The sequence below is a fragment of the Emys orbicularis genome, chromosome 2, assembly GCF_028017835.1.
Source record: "Emys orbicularis isolate rEmyOrb1 chromosome 2, rEmyOrb1.hap1, whole genome shotgun sequence".
NCBI classification, from domain to species: domain Eukaryota; kingdom Metazoa; phylum Chordata; order Testudines; family Emydidae; genus Emys; species Emys orbicularis.
Window position 1 is genome coordinate 229,744,161 of NC_088684.1, and position 17,701 is coordinate 229,761,861.

General features: G+C 47.4%; 1 protein-coding gene across 1 annotated transcript in view; it reads right to left on the reverse strand.

Moving 5' to 3' along the window:
- PLCL2 (phospholipase C like 2) overlaps nucleotides 1–17,701 on the reverse strand; it is a 102,143-nt gene that overhangs the window by 52,497 nt on the left and 31,945 nt on the right. Inside the window, exon 3 of the mRNA XM_065399156.1 lies at nucleotides 9,813–9,888. Coding sequence (XP_065255228.1) covers nucleotides 9,813–9,888 — 76 coding nt within the window. The remainder of the gene's footprint in view (nucleotides 1–9,812; nucleotides 9,889–17,701) is intronic.

A 17,701-nucleotide genomic window follows, 5' to 3' on the forward strand; every position in this document is an offset into this window, starting at 1 on the left:
CAGTACATGATTCAAACATCAAAGGTGTTTTTCTTTATTCAGTACTTCTAACTCTTCTGTCAATGCAGATTCATCACATTAGTGCAACAGTACAACATAATTTCCATAGCTATGCCCTACACATGTATACCCATGTGTATTAACCCCAGACTTCCAAGATGGCATGACTGTTAAAAACATTAGCATTTCTGTAAGGTAAGTATTATTATTCTCAGTTTGCAGATGGGGAAGCGGTCCAAGATCACTGAGGAAATAATTGTCAGATCTGGGATTGGAATTTAAGGCTTCCTATCATGCGGTCCTATGTAGAACATAGAACCTCCTCCTATTATCAATACGAATGTAATACTTTCAAACTGTCAAGGACCAGCCATGGCATAATTCCAACAACCACAAAATACAGAGCACATTGGAGCAATTTGTCTACTTGGAAGTCAAATAAAAGATAGAAACAATGCAGTGAGAATATATAACCTGCAGTTTATGTGATTATATCTATATAATTTAAAACTCCATTAAACTTTCATTTTCTAGTGGAATCTATTCACTTGAATTCTCTACTCAGTCAACATATTCTAGGTATTTCTTTTCAGAAGGATGCATTTTGAAGGAATCCATTTTGAAGCACTTGGAGGTGAGGAAGGTGATCAGGAACAGTCAACATGGATTCACCAAGGGCAAGTCATGCCTGACAAACCTGATTGCCTTCTATGATGAGATAACTGGCTCTGTGGATATGGGGAAAGCGGTGGATGTGATATATCTTGACTTTAGGAAAGCTTTTGATACAGTCTCCCACAGTATCCTTGCCAGCAAGTTAAAAAAGTATGGATTGGATGAATGGACTATAAGGTGGGAAAAAAGCTGGCTAGATTGTCGGGCTCAATGGGTAGTGATCAACGGCTCAATGTCTAGTTGGCAGCCGGTATCAAGCGGAGTGCCCCAGTGGTCAGTTTTGTTCAACTTCTTCATTAATGATCTGGATGATGGGATGAATTGTACCCTCAGCAAGTTCGCAGATGACACTTAGCTGGGGGGAGAGGTAGATACACTAGAGGGTAGGGATAGGGTCCAGTGACCTAGACAAATTGGGGGATTGGGCCAAAAGAAATCTGATGAGGTTCAACAAGGACAAGTGCAGAGTCCTGCAATTAGGAAGGAAGAATCCCATGCACCGCTACAGGCTGGGGACTGACTGACTAAGCAGCAGTTCTGCAGAACAGGACCTGGGGATTACAGTGGACAAGAAGCTGGATATGAGCCAGCAGTGTGCCCTTGTTGCCAAGAAGGCCAACCGCATACTGGGCTGTATTAGTAGGAGCATTGCCAGCAGATCGAGGGAAGTGATTATTCCCCTCTATTCGGCACTGGTGAGGCCACACCTGGAGTATTGCATCCAGTTTTCATCCCCCCACTACAGAAGGGATATGGACAAATTGGAGAGAGTCCAGTGGAGGGCAACGAAAATGATCAGGGGGCTGGGGTACATGACTTATGAGGAGAGGCTGAGGGAACTGGGGTTATTTAGTCTGCAGAAGAGAAGAGTGAGGAGGGTTTTGATAGAAGCCTTCAACTACTTGAAGGGGGGTTCCAAAGAGGAGGAGCCAGGCTGTTCTAAGTGATGGCAGATGACAGAACAAGAAGCAATGGTCTCAAGTTGCAGTGGGGGAGGTCTAGGTTGGATATTAGGAAACACTATTTCACTAGGAGGGTGGTGAAGCACTGGAATGGGTTACCTAGGGAGGTGGTGGAATCTCCATCCTTAGGGGTTTTTAAGGCCCAGCTTGACAAAGCCCTGGCTGGCATGATTTAGTTGGTGTTGGTCCTGCTTTGAGCAGGGGATTGGACTAGATGACCTCCTGAGGTCTCTTCCAACCCTAATATTCTATGATTCTATGATGCAGGATGCTAACTGATCAAATGACCAGGAGCCAAGAAAACCTGGGTTCTTATCCCAGCTAAATTAATTTATGGCATTTTGCGGCAATTCACTTGATGTTCCTGGGCTTCATCTAACCCAAATGAACCATATGATATTTGAGTAAAACTGCAAATGGAAAATGATGAGAAATGAATCACTGATACAGGTGTTATTGTAAAAAATATGCCTCCCTAATCTTTCATATATCCGCAACATACAAAAGTCTAAAGATGTGTATTTTATATTTTCCACAGTCTAATGAACAATTAAGAAAAAGGACAGTTACCTGTTCCGTAACTGGCGTTCTTCGAGATGTGTTGCTCAGGTGTATTCCACAGTAGGTGTGCGTGCTTGCCACGTGCACTGGTGTCGGAAGTTTTTCCCTTAGCAGTACCCATACGGGGGAGCGCCACTGCGACCCCTAGAGTGGTGCCTCTATACCGCGCTATAAGGGGAGCTGCGCACTCCCCGCCACCCTCGGTTCCTTCTTGCCGGACAACTCCGACAGAGGGGAAGGAGGACGGGATATAGAATACACCTGAGCAACACATCTCGAAGAATGCCAGTTATGGAACAGGTAACTGTCCTTTCTTCTTCGAGTGATTGCTCATGTGTATTCCACAGTAGGTGACTCCAAGCTATATCTGATGGAGGCGGGTAGGAGTTTAAGGGTTTCCGGGACGCAGTACCGCCCTACCAAATCCGTCGTCATTCCTCGCTTGGGAGACGATCGCATAATGCAAAGAAAATGTGTGGACAGAGGACCATGTGGCAGCCCTACAGATGTCCTGGATTGGGACGTTGGCTACATAGGCAGCCGACGAGGCCTGAGCTCTCGTTGAGTGCGCCCTGACGATCAGTGGTGGGGGAGCGCTTGCCAGGTCATAGCACGTGAGTATGCATGAGGTGATCCAGCGGGACAGGCGCTGGGTGGAAATTGGTTGCCCCCTCATACGCTCGGCTGATGCAACGAACAACTGCGAGGATTTCCGGAACAGCTTGGTCCGGTCCAGGTAGAAGGCCAGTGCCCTACACACATCGAGCGTGTGAAGGCAACGTTCCTCATTGGAGGAATGGGGCTTAGGACAGAGCACCTGGAGGAAAATGTCCTGTTCCATATGGAAGGCGGAGACCACCTTCAGGAGGAATGTGGGGTTTGGGCGAAGCTGGACCTTATCCTTGTCGAAGACTGTATATGGGGGTTCCGAGGTCAAGGCCCTGAGCTCCAAGACACGTCAGGCTAACGTGATAGCTACAAGGAATGCTACCTTCCATGACAGGTGAGACCAGGAACACGTGGCCAAGGGTTCAAAGGGAGGTCCCGTGAGACGGGATAACACTAGGTTTAGGTCCCATTGCGGAACGGGGGACCTAACATACGGGAATGAACGGTCCAGGCCTCTTAGAAAGTGGGAGGTCATAGTGTGAGAAAAGACCGATTGGCCCTGCACCGGCAGATGGAAGGCTGATATGGCTGCCAAATGTACCCTGACAGAGGCGGGAGCTAGTCCTTGGGTTCTAAGGGACAGGAGGTAATCAAGAATAATCTGGAGCGGTGCGGACGATGGAGAGATTCCCCACTCCGCGGCCCACCTAGAGAATCTGGACCACTTTGCCAGGTACGTCCGTCGTGTGGACGGCTTTCTACTTTCCAGCAGGACTCGTTTGACGTCCTCTGAACACCTCCCCTCCTCCTCATCTAACCACTGAGCAACCACGCTGTCAGGTGGAGCACGGCCAGTGGTGAGCTGGAGGCAGTTCGCACCGGTTCGCGGGAACTGGTTGTTAAATTTAGAAGCCCTTTTAGAACCGGTTGTCCATGCGGGACAACCGGTTCTAAAAGGGCTTCTAAATTTAAAAACCGGTAAGTTGAAGTGACAGGAGCGTAGCTAGGAGGGGAGCAGGGGGAGCGGCTGCTCCCCCCCAGCTACGCTACCTCGCCCCTAGGAGCCAGAGGGACCTGCCGGATGCTTCCTGGGAGCCGCCCCAGGTAAGCACCGCCGGGACTCCCCACCTCACCCCCCGGCAGGTCCCTCTGGCTCTTAGAGGCGGGGCGGGGTGGACACCCACTATGGTGGCCCACGAGACCCTCCTGCCTGGCTTTTGAGCTCCCGGCCGGGGAGGCTAGTCCCCAGCTGTTCCCCCTCCCCCGCAGTTTCAGCTCGACCCGCCGCTGGTGCATGCTCTGGGCGGTGGGCTGCGAGCTCAGCCTGACCCGGTGCTCCAAGTGCTGCGCAGCGGCGACGTGGCCTGGCTCCAGCCAAGCGGCGTGGCTGTAGCGCCACCAGCGCTCCATGTGGTGCACGGTGGCGGCGGCCTGGCCCGGTTCCAGCTGAGCGGCGCGGCTGTAGCGCCACCAGCCATCTCCAGGCAGCGCGGTAAGGGGGCAGGGGGCAGGGAGGGGGTGTTGGATAGAGGGCAGGGGAGTTCGAGGGGGTGGTCGGGGGTGGGGGGTGGATAGGGGTCGGGGCGGTCAGAGGGCGGGGAACAGGGGAATTGAATGGGGGCAAGGGTCCCGGAGGGCCAGTCAGGAAGGAGCAGGGGTTGGATGGGGCGGTGGGAGGCAGTCAGGGGCAGGGGTTCCAGGGGCAGTCAGAGGACAGAGAGAAGGGGTGGTTGGATGGGGCAGGAGTCCCGGGGGGGCCCATCAGGAATGAGAGGAGGAGTTGGATGGGGCGGCGGGGGGCAGTCAGGGGACAGGGAAGGGGGGTGGATGGGGCAGGGGTCCCGGGGTGTGTGTGTCTAGGAACGCAGGGGGTTGGATGGGGCAGGAGTCCCGGGGGGCGGGGGCATGCCACGACCCCCTCGTGGGGCGAGGAGAGAACCGGTTAAGATTTTGGCAGCTCATCACTGAGCGTGGCTATGTTGGGATGGAGGAGGTGGCCTCCTTCCTGGGAGAGGAGGTCCGGGCGAAGCGGTAGCCTCCGTGGGGTGGAGAGGGGGGCGCTGGCGCTAAGAGGTGCAGGAGGGTCCCGTACCAGTGTTGTCGGGCCCAGTCCGGGACGATGAGGATAACCTGCGTCCTGTCTGTTTTTACTTTTTGCAGGACCTTGTCGATCAGGGGGAAGGGGGGGAAGGCATAGAAAAGCTGGCCTGACCACTGCAGGAGGAAGGCGTCCGAGATCGCCCCCTTCCCCACTCCTCCCCTGGAGCAGAACTGGAGACAGCGCCAGTTCTGGTCAGTTGCAAAGAGGTCAACCCAGGGAACTCCCCACTCTCGGAAGAGCTGATGGGTGACCTCCGAGTGGAGTGACCACTTGTACTGGTGGAAGAAAACCCTGCTGAGGTGATCGGCTCACAAATTGCGGACGCTGGGTAGGGGGAAGGCTCGCAGGGAGATATTGTGGGCTATACAGAATTCCCATAGGCTCAGGGCTTCCAGGCATAGGGCCGAGGAACGAGTCCCACCTTGCCTGTTGATGTACTACATCGCAGCGCTGTTGTCCGTAAGGACTCTGACCACCATCCCGCGAAGGTGTATGCTGAAAGCTACGCACGCCAGCCATATCGCCCTGAGCTCTCCGACATTTATGTGGAGGGATAAGTCCGAGGCCGACCATCTCCCTTGGGTTTGAATGTTCCCTATATGAGCTCCCCGTCCCAGATCCGAGGCATCTGAAACCAGGTCTAATGACGGGGAGGGTTCCTGGAAAGGGACCCCTTGCAGCATGTTGCTCGGAAGGGACCACCATTGTAGGGAGGCAACTACCTGGGGTGGTACCGTGATGACCTTGTCCAGCCCGTCCCAGGCCTAGAAGTACTGAGAGGCTAGCCAGAGCTGGAGGGGCCTCATTCAGAGCCTCGCATGGCGGACCAAGTACATGCATGCCACCATGTGCCTGAGGATCTGAAGGCACGCTCTTGCCGTTGTCACAGGGAAGGCTGTGACCAAGGCGATGAGGCCTTTGAGGGTCTTGAACCTGCCTAGAGGGAAAGAGGCTGTGGCCCTTAAGGAGTCCAGCATCACCCCTATGAATTCTATGCACTGAAATGGGACTAATGTAGATTTGTTCTCATTCACTACTAGGTCGAGATCAGCACATGTGGACAAGAGCAGTTCCACATGGGCTTGCATCTGGGACCGAGAGCTGCCCTTGAGAAGCCAATCATCCAGGTATGGAAAGATCTGCACCCCTTTCTGCCGGAGGTAGGCCGCTACCACCGTCATGCACTTGGTGAAAACCCTGGGTGCCGTGGATAGACCAAAAGGGAGGACCGTGAACTGGTAGTGATTCCGCCCCACCAGGATCCGGAGGAAGCCTTTCGAATATATGGATATGGAAATACGCGTCCTGAAGGTACAGGGCAGCGTACCAATCCCCCAGGTCCAGGGACACCATGCGGAACTTGGAGCGGACCATAAACGGGTTGAGATCCCATATGTCCAGGATGGGCCTGAGCCCCTCTTTTGCCTTTGGGATCAGGAAGTACCGGGAGTAGAAGCCTCTGCCCTGGAAGTCTACTGGTACTCTTTCCACCGCCCCCAGGAGGAGCAGACACGCCACCTCCTGCCCTAGGAGGCGAGCATGCTCCGGGTCCCCGGGGCTCACCAGGGACGGAGGGTGGTAAGGTGGGGGCAAGGTGAACTGCAACACGTAGCCCTCGGAAATGGTGTTGAGGACCCATTGGTCCGACGTCATATGGGACCACTCCACTCGGAAGGCAGACAATCGGTTGCAGAACACAAACTTTATTAATCGGGGGGTTTCCCTGGCAACAGGCCTGGTGCCCCCCTGCAAATAGTCAAAAACGCCTCTTTCCCTGCCTCTTGCCCTTAGCGGGCCCAGGCTGTGGGGCAGAGTGGGACTGACGTTGAGACCGATGCCTCTGGTCTCTCGGCCTCTTGGATGGGGGCTTGTATCTGCTCCGTGCAGGTGGAGCCGAAGTTTGCGGCCTGGGCTTGTCCTTAGCCAGCGGGACGTAGAGGCTCAAGGTTTGCAGGGTGGTATGGGAATCCTTCATCCCGTGCAGACGGACATCCGTTTGCTGGTCCGCAAACAGCGCTTTCCCGTCAAAGGGCAGGTCCTGCATGAGGGACTGGGCCTCCGCCGACAGCCCGGATAGTAGGAGCCACAACGCCCTGCACATGGAAATAGCGGAAGCCATCAAGCGGGCTGCCGTATCGGCCACGTCCGACGCCGCCTGGAGGGTTGCTTTTGCCGTTGCCGCCCCTTCCTCTACCAGAGCCTTGAAGTCCTTTTTGTCCCGCTCCAGGAGGAGAGATTCAAACTTTGGTAGGGACCCCCATAAGTTAAAGTCATACCGGCTCAGTAGGGCCTGATGATTGGCCACCCTGAGCTGGAAGCTTGCCGAAGAATAAACTTTCCTGCCAAAAGTATCCAGTCTCCTGGCGTCATTATCCTTGGGGGTAGGCATGGGCTGGCCATGTTGTTCTCGGTGGTTTACTGATTCCACCACCAGAAAGTTAGGTGCCAGGTGGGAATAAAGGTACTCATGGTCCTTAGCCGGCACGAAGTACTTCCTCTCCGCCTTTTTGGAAATGGGGGCCAAGGAAGCAGGAGTTTGCCACAAGGTAGTGGAAATGTTGGCTACTCCCTGGTGGAGGGGCAGGGCCACACGGCCCAGTGCCGAGGACGACAGCACATTGAAAAGGGAGTCAGACGGGCCCTCCATCTCCTCAGCCTGGAGCTGGAGGTTGGACGCCACCCTCTTAAGGAGGTCTTGATGTGCCCTGAAGTCCTCCTGTGGAATGGGCGGCAGTGTCGTAATGGCATCATCCGGTGCTGGAGAGGGGGCTGGCGCGGAGCCGAGAGTCTTGGGTGGTACCGGGGGGTCAGTCCCCAAGTCGGAGTCGGGCGCGGGGCCACCGACTTGGGACCTGTTGACTTGTCCCTCTGCTGAGAAGGGGAGGCCGAAGGAGCCTGGGACGCTCTGGCCACCGAGCGGGTTCCCGTCTGAGCAGGCATCTGCGGCCACAGTGCCCATTGACACCACTGTCCTTGCCACGGTGCCCCTTGCCACTGACCAATTTGGGGGCCAGGTGGCGCCATCTGTCCTGGCTGAGCCGCACGACGTGGCGATGGGCGGCTGGGTGTTGATGCTGAGGTCACCGTCGACTGCGCAGTCTCATAGGAGCGGCGAGAGCGACAGTGCCTACGACGGTGCCTTCTGCGGGACCGGGACCTTGACACTGAGGACTGGTACCCATGGGAAGTGCTGCTCCTGTACTCGTCCCAGCGCCAGGAGCTACGATGTTCCGGTGCATTGCGGGAGGAGTCCCGAGTGCGATGCCTGGCAGAGCGGGAAGTCAAGTGGGAGCATCGACGTCAATGGCATCGGGACCGGCTGCAGTAGCTGCGACGTGAGGAAGAGCGTCGGCGCGGCGTGGCGTGGAGGAGCCTCGAGACTCCCGTTCAAGCGGCGAGCCGGTCAACCTGACTGGTGTAGAGGGCTGGCGTGAGCCGCGAGAAGACCGCGTCGAACAAGGTAAGGAGCGGTTCTCAGCGCGGGAGCTGTGCCGTGCCGGGGAGGTCTGATGAGTGCTCAGGGGCGGCTTGCCTCAGGACCAAGGGCCCGACACTGGTGGTGCCCCTGGTATCGGTAAGCTCAAGATGTCTCGCACAGCCTGTGCAGCCTCCGGCGTCGACAGCATCCTCACGGCAGGGGAGGCATGCGCAGACGGAACTGGGCTGCTCCGCTCAACATGAGACGGAGGCCTAGGGCCCGGGGGAGATCGAGGGCTGCCCGGCTCGGGACCAGCCTCACCCCTCTCCTTTTTTCGGCGCCGCTGTGAGACGGAAGTCTTCCCTTGCTTCTTGGAAGAGGAGCGGTGCTGGCTAGTGGAGGGGACTTCGCTACGCACCGAAGACGTGGTGCTGGGCGCTGAGTCCACTCGGCGTGCCGGGGTAGGGGCCAGCGCCGATTCCATCAGGGGAGCGCGAAGCCTGATGTCCTTCTCCTTCTTAGTCCGCGGCTTGAATGACCTGCAGATCTTGCAGCGCTCACTCACGTGAGTTTCGCCCAAGCAGCGGAGACAATCAGCGTGCAGATCACTTCTGGGCATAGAACGGCGACAGGAGTCGCACGACTTGAAGTCTGGGACATGGGGCATGCCCCGAGCCCACTCTAACTACTTGAAAAACTACTAAAAGTAACTGTACCACTAAGGTCAACTAGAGAAGCTGCAGCAAGGCTGGAGCAAGACGTTCCGACTACCTTCACCGGCAGCAAGAAGGAACTGAGGGTGGGGGGAGTGCGCAGCTCCCCTTATAGCGCGGTATAGAGGTGCCACTCTAGGGGTCGCAGCGGCACTCCACCATATGGATACTGCTAAGGGAAAAACTTCCGACACCGGTGCACGTGGCGAGCATGCACACCTACTGTAGAATACACCTGAGCAATCACTCGAAGAAGAACACAATGTTTTAACCACTCTGGCATTAAAATACATAAAGTACATTCTAGAAAGTAGCATCTGTTTAGACCCACAATGTGCACATTATACTCTTCCCCTACATCAGCATGTTGAGCAACACCTCGGGCATACACTTAAAAAGCATGGCCTTGAATGTGTGTAGGAATAGTGCTGTATCTCTCATTCATAAATATATCAATGTGTATTTTCTACACTTTATCTTTGCTTTATTAAAATAGAATATGTCAGCAGGCTACTGTCCAATTATAAAAGTTAAAAGGATTAAAAAGAATGAGTTCCAAAATTCAGTTGAAATGCCATAGACCCCACTGTCCATGATTAAATCAGTATTAAGAAGGTCCATTTTTGCTGCTTTTGTGCCTGCATAAATTTGAATAATTTTGTTTTGTGCATTAGTGGAATAAATGAACCCAATCTAAGGTTTTGTAAAAAATGAAAATATAGGAGAAATGCCTTACTGTATTTCAATTTTTCAAAAAGAGAGCCTGCACTTACCTGCCTTCTGACACTGTACTATCTTCTCATATACACTATTTGCGTTTTCAATCAGAGTCTTGATGGTCTGAATCATCTGCAGAGAAAATATCAGATTAAACTGTTCAAACATATATTTATAAAATTGTCTTAAAATATTAATCATGATTGGTACAGTTGTATCTTTGAAAGATATGTGCTTAAACTCTGGACTATTTAGTTCTGAAGCCACAAACATTATTTAAACATCTATTATTAGTTTTTGCATAACTTTGTTTTTCTTGTTGGTACCAGGCAGAGGGATGCTCCAAACTTAGCATGAAGGAAGGAGGAATGTGATGCTGGTGGTTTGGGATTTGTGAAGAGGTTTACAAAACACACTGTGGTTTACCATTAGCCCACTGTTTGTCAAAGGAAAGGAAAAAAAATATATTCCTATTTACCAGCTAATTAACATTCTATGATTTGGTCAAGACAACCTGGATGCTGTTTCCTCCTCCTCACCCTGACATTCAGGATGACAACCAATCACCATCCAATATTTTCTGTTCTCTTGTGTACTCTCCCTCTGCTTTTCCAGATTGGTTCCTTATAATTGCCTTTTTGTGGCTTGATCTGTAGAGAGAAAACATCCTATAGAGGAAGAACAAGAGACTCAAGGCCAAACTAGAAGAGCGAGTTGGAAGGTGAAGGAGTAGAAAGAAAGGGAATCACTGATTTCTTCACCAGCTCTTTCTAGACAGAGTTTCTTATGGAAGCCCTGCTCTAAGCAGTGAGGGCCAGATTTGTAAAGATTTGTAAGCACCTAACTCCCACAGAAATCAGTGGGAGTTAGGCACCTAAATACTTTAACAAATTTGGCACTCTGTAATCAGGGATGCATCCATAGATACCTGCACTTCCAGTCAATAGTGCCTGGTGAAGTGTATAAGGAATGCTAGGCAGCAGGTTTGCTGCAAAGTTTGTTCACTGCTGACTCTGCTCTCTGATCCAGCAGATAACAATTGTTTTAGTGGATCAAATTATACATTTTACCTGCTGCTAATAGAGATATTTACGTGGAATTTTCTTTTCCCTGAGAGACCATGTTCCCTGTGCTGAACAGGCATCTGCATAAGCTCTACAGCAAAAATCCCCCTTAAGATAACCTACCCGGGAAAGAGTTACTTCAACAGGCACAGTTCCCTTACCCACTTTTTTTTTTTTTTTTTTTTTTAATAAAGTGTTTTCAGTTTGAGAGAAGCTGACAACTGCTTTTGCATGTTGCTTTGAGCAGGGGATGAACCAAACTGGAGAGAAAGAGGAGAAAGCCTTAGATTCTGGGTCACAACAGGTGATCTTCTTGCCTTTCACAGTGAGTGAGGAGGAAGAACCCGATGTCTGCATTAACATAGACGAGGAGTAGGCAACCTATGGCACGGGCGCCGAAGGCGGCATGCGAGCGGATTTTCAGTGGCACTCACACTGCCTGGGTCCTGGCCACCCGTCCGGGGGGCTCTGCATTTTAATTTAATTTTAAATGAAGCTTCTTAAACATTTTAAAAGCCTTATTTACTTTACATACAACAATAGTTTAGTTATATATTATAGACTTATAGAAAGAGACCTTCTAAAAACGTTAAAATGTATGACTGGCACGCGAAACCTTAAATTGGAGTGAATAAATGAAGACTCGGCACACCACTTCTGAAAGGTTGCCGACCCCTGACATAGACCATACCACAGAAATTTAACTGTAACTTTTACTTCCAGTTAACAGAAAGCTGGGCTACACAAACTAAAGATTATTATTTGAAAGTAATCCTGGCCCTTCTTCTAGGACTACAAGGTTATAAGATACATATGTTAAAATACAAAGAAATATGCAGCAGCTCAGATCTCATGTTTAAGGTAGAAATAAACAGAACATGAACCACAACTGTAGAGTTCTGTTCTAGAGTCTGGAGCCCATTATTTCGGATTGGGTTATTCATTTTATACAACTAATTCTCCCATTCCTAGTTACCTCTACTTAATTTTGAAAAATCTAATTGTCTTGATTTCTGATTAGATTCCAGAAGTCCTTTAAAAAGAAGAAAATAAAATGCATATCACAACACTAAATAATGAGAAAAAAATTCACAACTACCTTAACTAAGCTGCATTTGAAATATTAGTGCTGATCTATTCCCCTGTTGGACTATTTATTGTACATAAACACCTTATATTTGGCACCCACGAGGCAAAAGTTGCTGGATAAATAAAATTAAACTGATTACTAGATAATGAAGTACTGTATACTGAGCATGCTAACGTTTTAAAGAGAGTCATACTTTAACTAAGAGAAAGCTGTAACACCCAAAATATTGTATGCCATCCCAAACAGCCTTTTCTGAGAATCACTGCAAACTGTTTATTCCGAATTTGTCCTGAGAAAGCTGTAAGAGTATTTTGTTTCATGGTGTTCATCACTAATGATATGTTTTCAACAACAGTTAGAAATTACAATTAATCTGCTCTATAGATGTCCTTGAAAGACGAGGAATTTGCCAGTTGTTTCAACATGCATGGCATGAAGTGTGTGTTTGTTTGCTTCCGTAATGGGCTTGAATACTAGGAACCAAGATACAGTTGATTTAAATCACAAATAGCCTTGCAATACCAGAACATGTTATTTTACTAACTAGCTGTAACAAGACTGCACAGCTCCCTGTGAGGAGAGTCCTGTTGATTTGAAAAATGAAAATCACCTTGGAAATGATTCCCTGAGAATGTGTGGACACTGTTTTAATCAGAATGCCAATACACAACAATTGGCAATCCAATTTACAGCTATACAGTCCAATTAAAAGCACATATGGGGTTTTTCCTAAACAGCATTTTAATGTGAACAGAATAGGGCAAATATTCAGATAGGAGCAGTCTGAGTTAACAACATGGTCACTCATAAAAACCTGCCACTTGCTTTAGATAATGGTTTAAATAACTTTACATCAATATTTCTTGAATTCCAGGTATTCTGCGTAGTATATAAGAGGAAGTAAAAGGGAATACTGCAGATATGAAAGTAACCATATATACTTATGTAAGGCAAAATTGATAAGTTTTTAAGTTTAAGTTTTTAAGACAAGAGACGTCATGTAAACTAAAAATCCATTCATCTCTTTGAAAATCTACCTCAATGTAAGACAAACAACATCTTAGTTTTGTACTGGCAACGAATCCTACATTCTAAACTTCTCAGCCATCAGTGTTTAGTATCAAATGGTTCTTAACTCCTCACTATGGTCATGAGTTCAGGTCCTCATCATTTCCCATCTTTATCAATGTACGCCACCCCAATGCCCACATCACTCCCACTCCAGACATTACAAAACTCACTCACTAATGGCTACCTTCCTTGCCTAATTTTTTATCCATGTCACCCTGTCTTTGAATCCCTACAGTAGCTCCCACTGCATCAAAGTCAAGTTTCTTGTCACTGTCTTCTATATAACTCCATAGCACTACCCTTATTTTGTTCCAAGTTGTTCCCTTCCCCTTTCCTCCCTCTATACAACGTTTGTCTACTTCTCCCACAACTGTCTCTATACTGTCTTCATACCAGATCCAATGCAGAGAACCCCTTCCTTAGCTCATCAGCACCTTGCAGTGTTCAACTCCCTCTGAAGAGACATGTCTGCCCTGATGCTTATAGGAAACTTGCTGACTGGCAACAGCAAGCTTAAGGAGAAAAACAGAATCATTTTAATGTAGCATTGTATTACCAAGACATTGCCAATCACTATCTCATCACTCTACTTTGATATGGCACCTTTTATCTATCTTTAGACTGAGAGTCTTTGGAACAAGGATTGAGCCCAATTATGCTCCCATTTATTTCAATAGGAGTTATGGCCCCCAATACTGTTCTCACTGATAACAACAGAAAATGCTGAAGCTCACTATGTGCAATAACTAGTAAAAAGATTCTCTCTTGACAAATTAAAAAAAAAATCAACCTACAATTGTATGTGTTGCTGCCTATAATACTGGTACAGCAAAGATAGCTAAAATGTGGACTTGTCTTGCATGGATGGTTTTCAAACTTTTAAGCTCTATCTCCTGTTATCAACAGTTCAATCCCTTCTGTGACAGAGCTCAAACATGCAACAGGCTGTAACTATGTTACAGCAGAGAGAAATTGTGTTGCCCATTCCAAACGTTTTATTCTGGAACAGCTTTGAGAAATATTGGTGTTGTAATATATTAGCTTATTGCCATATGTTTACATTTAAGCAACATTACTATCATAATACCTACATCATTTTAATTCTGGCCCAAACTCAGTTATGTCTTATGTCTACACCCAGCCGCTAGTTCGGCGGCTGGGAATCGAAGTTCTGGGTTCGACTTATCGCGTCTTGTCTGGACGCGATAAGTCGAACCAGGAAGTGATCGCCGTCGACTGTGGTACTCCAGCTAGACGAGAGGAGTACCGCGGCGTCGACGGGGGGAACCGCGGCGTTGACGGGGGAGCCTGCCTGCTGCGTGTGGACCGAGGTAAGTTCGAACTAAGGTACTTCGAACTTCAGCTACGTTATTCACGTAGCTGAAGTTGCGTACCTTAGTTCGAATTGGGGGGTAAGTGTAGACCAAGCCTTACACTCAGAAAATCTGTCTGTATTCTGCTTCCCTTCAAGAATAAATTTTATATGCAGATCAGACAAACGCACTAATATTTAGAAACAGCGTAATAATCTCTTTCAAGAAAAGTGGGGAACAAGTCTCAGAAGCATAATAAAACTGCTCCTTAGACTTTGAGGCAATGCAATGATGTCACAGAGTAAGAGAAGGGAGGCAAGTCAAAGATAAATAGAAATTCTTAAATCAATATGCCTTTTTTATTTATATACTGTATCAGCAAAGTATATGAGATAAATTAGTTTAATTTCACAGGAGGAAGGGAATTTAACAAAATAGTTGCATTAATACTCATGTGTCATGGGGAGGTAAAAGTTACAATCAGCTTCTACTACAAAGCCTTATTTAAGTACTTGGTAACTTTGACTTGAAAAATTAGATTGGCCTGAAAACTGCCAGATCTTTCAGTAAGTGTTTTCACAAATTGTGAAGAAAACTTGTGAAATTGCTTTTGTAGGTCATTACAAATTATTCTGATATGAAACTGAATTTAGTTTAAAATATCTCCTTCTAGGGCAATAATGGCTTGTTTCTAGTCTTCAGCCTTCTTTGAAAACACACGCACTGGCTATAGTTAAAGAAAACCTAATGTAATTAAGCAAAGTTGTTAATCTTTGCTATGGATAGGTTAAGGGCCAATTCAGCTCCATTTATTTCAGTGGGAGTTATGGGACCAATCCTGTTCTCACTGACATCAACAGAAGTTTTTAACTGAGCTCAGTAGGTGCAGGATCAAGCACAAAATTGCGTGTAAATATGTTGCTCCCTTTTATTTGCCTACATTTTAGAAAGAACATAGGGTCAGTTCATTAGGTTAGTTCAGACAACAGCTAATTTAATGAGCTGAGGACCAACAGTACTGTCTCTTGCTTGAGCAGACAGAAGTGGAAAAAATGGGTAGATGTAGAAATGACATATGAGCTCCAGTCTGGCCAACCTTTTCATATTGGAAGGTTGAGTCTGGTATGAGACTCAGACGTTCCAAAACAACAATTTTTTTGTAGCTTCTGTTCTGAGTCAAACCTTGGTCATAACATTCTCTAACAATTGTTTGACTGACAGGTTCTGGTTAACATGCTACAGAAGTAACTAAGGTAAAACATGACTAGGAGAAAACCTGGACATACCAAAACTAACAATATTTCCAAATGTTGCTAGGGTACAAGATGGGAAGCAAGCACTGAACTCAGAGGCACTCTTCCTCCCCACCCCAAACAGAGAGCTGAACATTCCAATAATTTTCCTCTCCTGCCATCTTCTTCCATAAGAGTACATTGCAACAAAAACCTCACATAGACAAGAATTAGATAGATCATTTTTCAGAATGAATAAGCACTGCACCACAGGATCATTATGAAAGGGATGTTACTGCAAAGTTCTCGCACACAGCAAGCTTCACTCAGTATTCCCAGAAGATGCTGGATCTGAATGTGATAGGTCCGGTCTGTGAAGCAATCATGGGGTGGTTGTGTGGCAGTGATGACATTCTCAACATGAATTTCAGCTTCTATGAAACAATGGCCACATAGATATGGCTAGCAGGATGTTAACATAATAAAAATATAGGGGCCGGTCCTTCAACCTTCAATGGGAGTAGGATCAAGCCCATAACGATGATTTTGGGAATATCTTACAGTAAAATTGTACATAACACTTCCAGAATAAGATATCTTAAGAAAGGCTCATGTCATTTTTTTTAAACTACTACTCCCCTGCGCTCCTCAGAGCATACACACTCATCCCTTCAGTAAGTGCAGTACATGTATATGGTTGCTGAACTGTTCATCTTCCAGACTGATCTGATGTACCAAATTCTTTTGTATCCGAGCCAAAATGATGACTTCATGAAAATATAAGTTGGGAGGCCTGTGACATATATAGGGAGGCCTGTGACATTCTTCATTAAAACTTACTTGAGATAAATCATATTGTGCAATATGATTTATCTCAAGTAAGTTTTAATGAAGAATGTCACAGGCCTCCCTATGCAAGGGGGATAAAAAATCAATGATTTTATGGGAGGGGAAAACTGATTTTGATTTAAATGGATTGTTTTATTTTGTTCTTTAAATTACAAGATGTTTTTCTTTTTAAAAATATACCAGTTTAAAATGAAATCCAAATTTAATACAAAATATGTTAAGGGATGGCCCTAAACTTATTATAATCTTTTAAACAGTTAAATAAAACCCAATATATTGAAGACTGCTTTTCTATATAAAGAAAGTTAAAAGCAGCTTTTTTATATGAAGAAAGAATGAGGAGAAAAACATCTAACTTCTGAGATCAAGCACAATAGGTCATGTATTAAGGGCTTATCCTGTGGGGGAATGAGGGGCTGTGCTACTGGGTGCAAAAGTCATCACAGGCGTTGAGACTTAGCCTCTGACTCCAGGAGACATCATCATGTATCATTAGGATCATTAGGATCATCCACTGACCCCACCTGGGCTCATACTCCTATTTTATAGGTTCTCCCTACCTGAGCTCTGATGGGTTCAGTTCTCAAATTATGAATATTTAGGACTCTGGATGGTTCTGGGCACTTCGTGAATGGCCTTGCTCAGTCTCCTTACAAGTTTACACAGACTGAGATACAAACAAACAGGAATCCATTAACTTCTCCAATCACTCCCTCTCTCTCTCTCTCTAAACAAATAAAAGACCGCAGTGCAAAGGCACGAGTTACAAAAGCGAAAGTCTTGGATTGTTGTTCATTCTTTTGTTTTTCTGGGGGTAGGGTGGGAATGGGGCAGAGGAGTTATGTAACAAGAGAGAAGGAGCTGTGTGTGCAACCAGCAAGGAGCAACACTGATGTCCAAGCAGCACAATCTGGGAAGAAGGGGCAATATTCTTCAGAGTGCAGCCTCTAGTATTGTCAACAACTGGGAACTGGAGGAAAAAACTGCCTTAGGTTCAGGTCACAAATACCACCCTATCTGGGAATATTTTCAAGAAAGTCCTGTACTTCTAGGTAAAAAAGAAATGTGCACCAAATGTGAATAATGGAACAAATGTGAATAATAAAGAGATACAGGGCCTGGCTATCAGAATGAAACAACATTATGAAAAATGCTCCTCAGAAAGCAATGACTTTGAAGATGATGACATGGACATGTCTGAATTATCTGGGTCAACTGGTTAGTAAATTTATTATGAACCAATCTTAAGGACTGCCTACCATGTATTGCTATGCTATGTATATGACTTAGATTATTGTCATACATTTGTGTTTGGTGTGGATTACT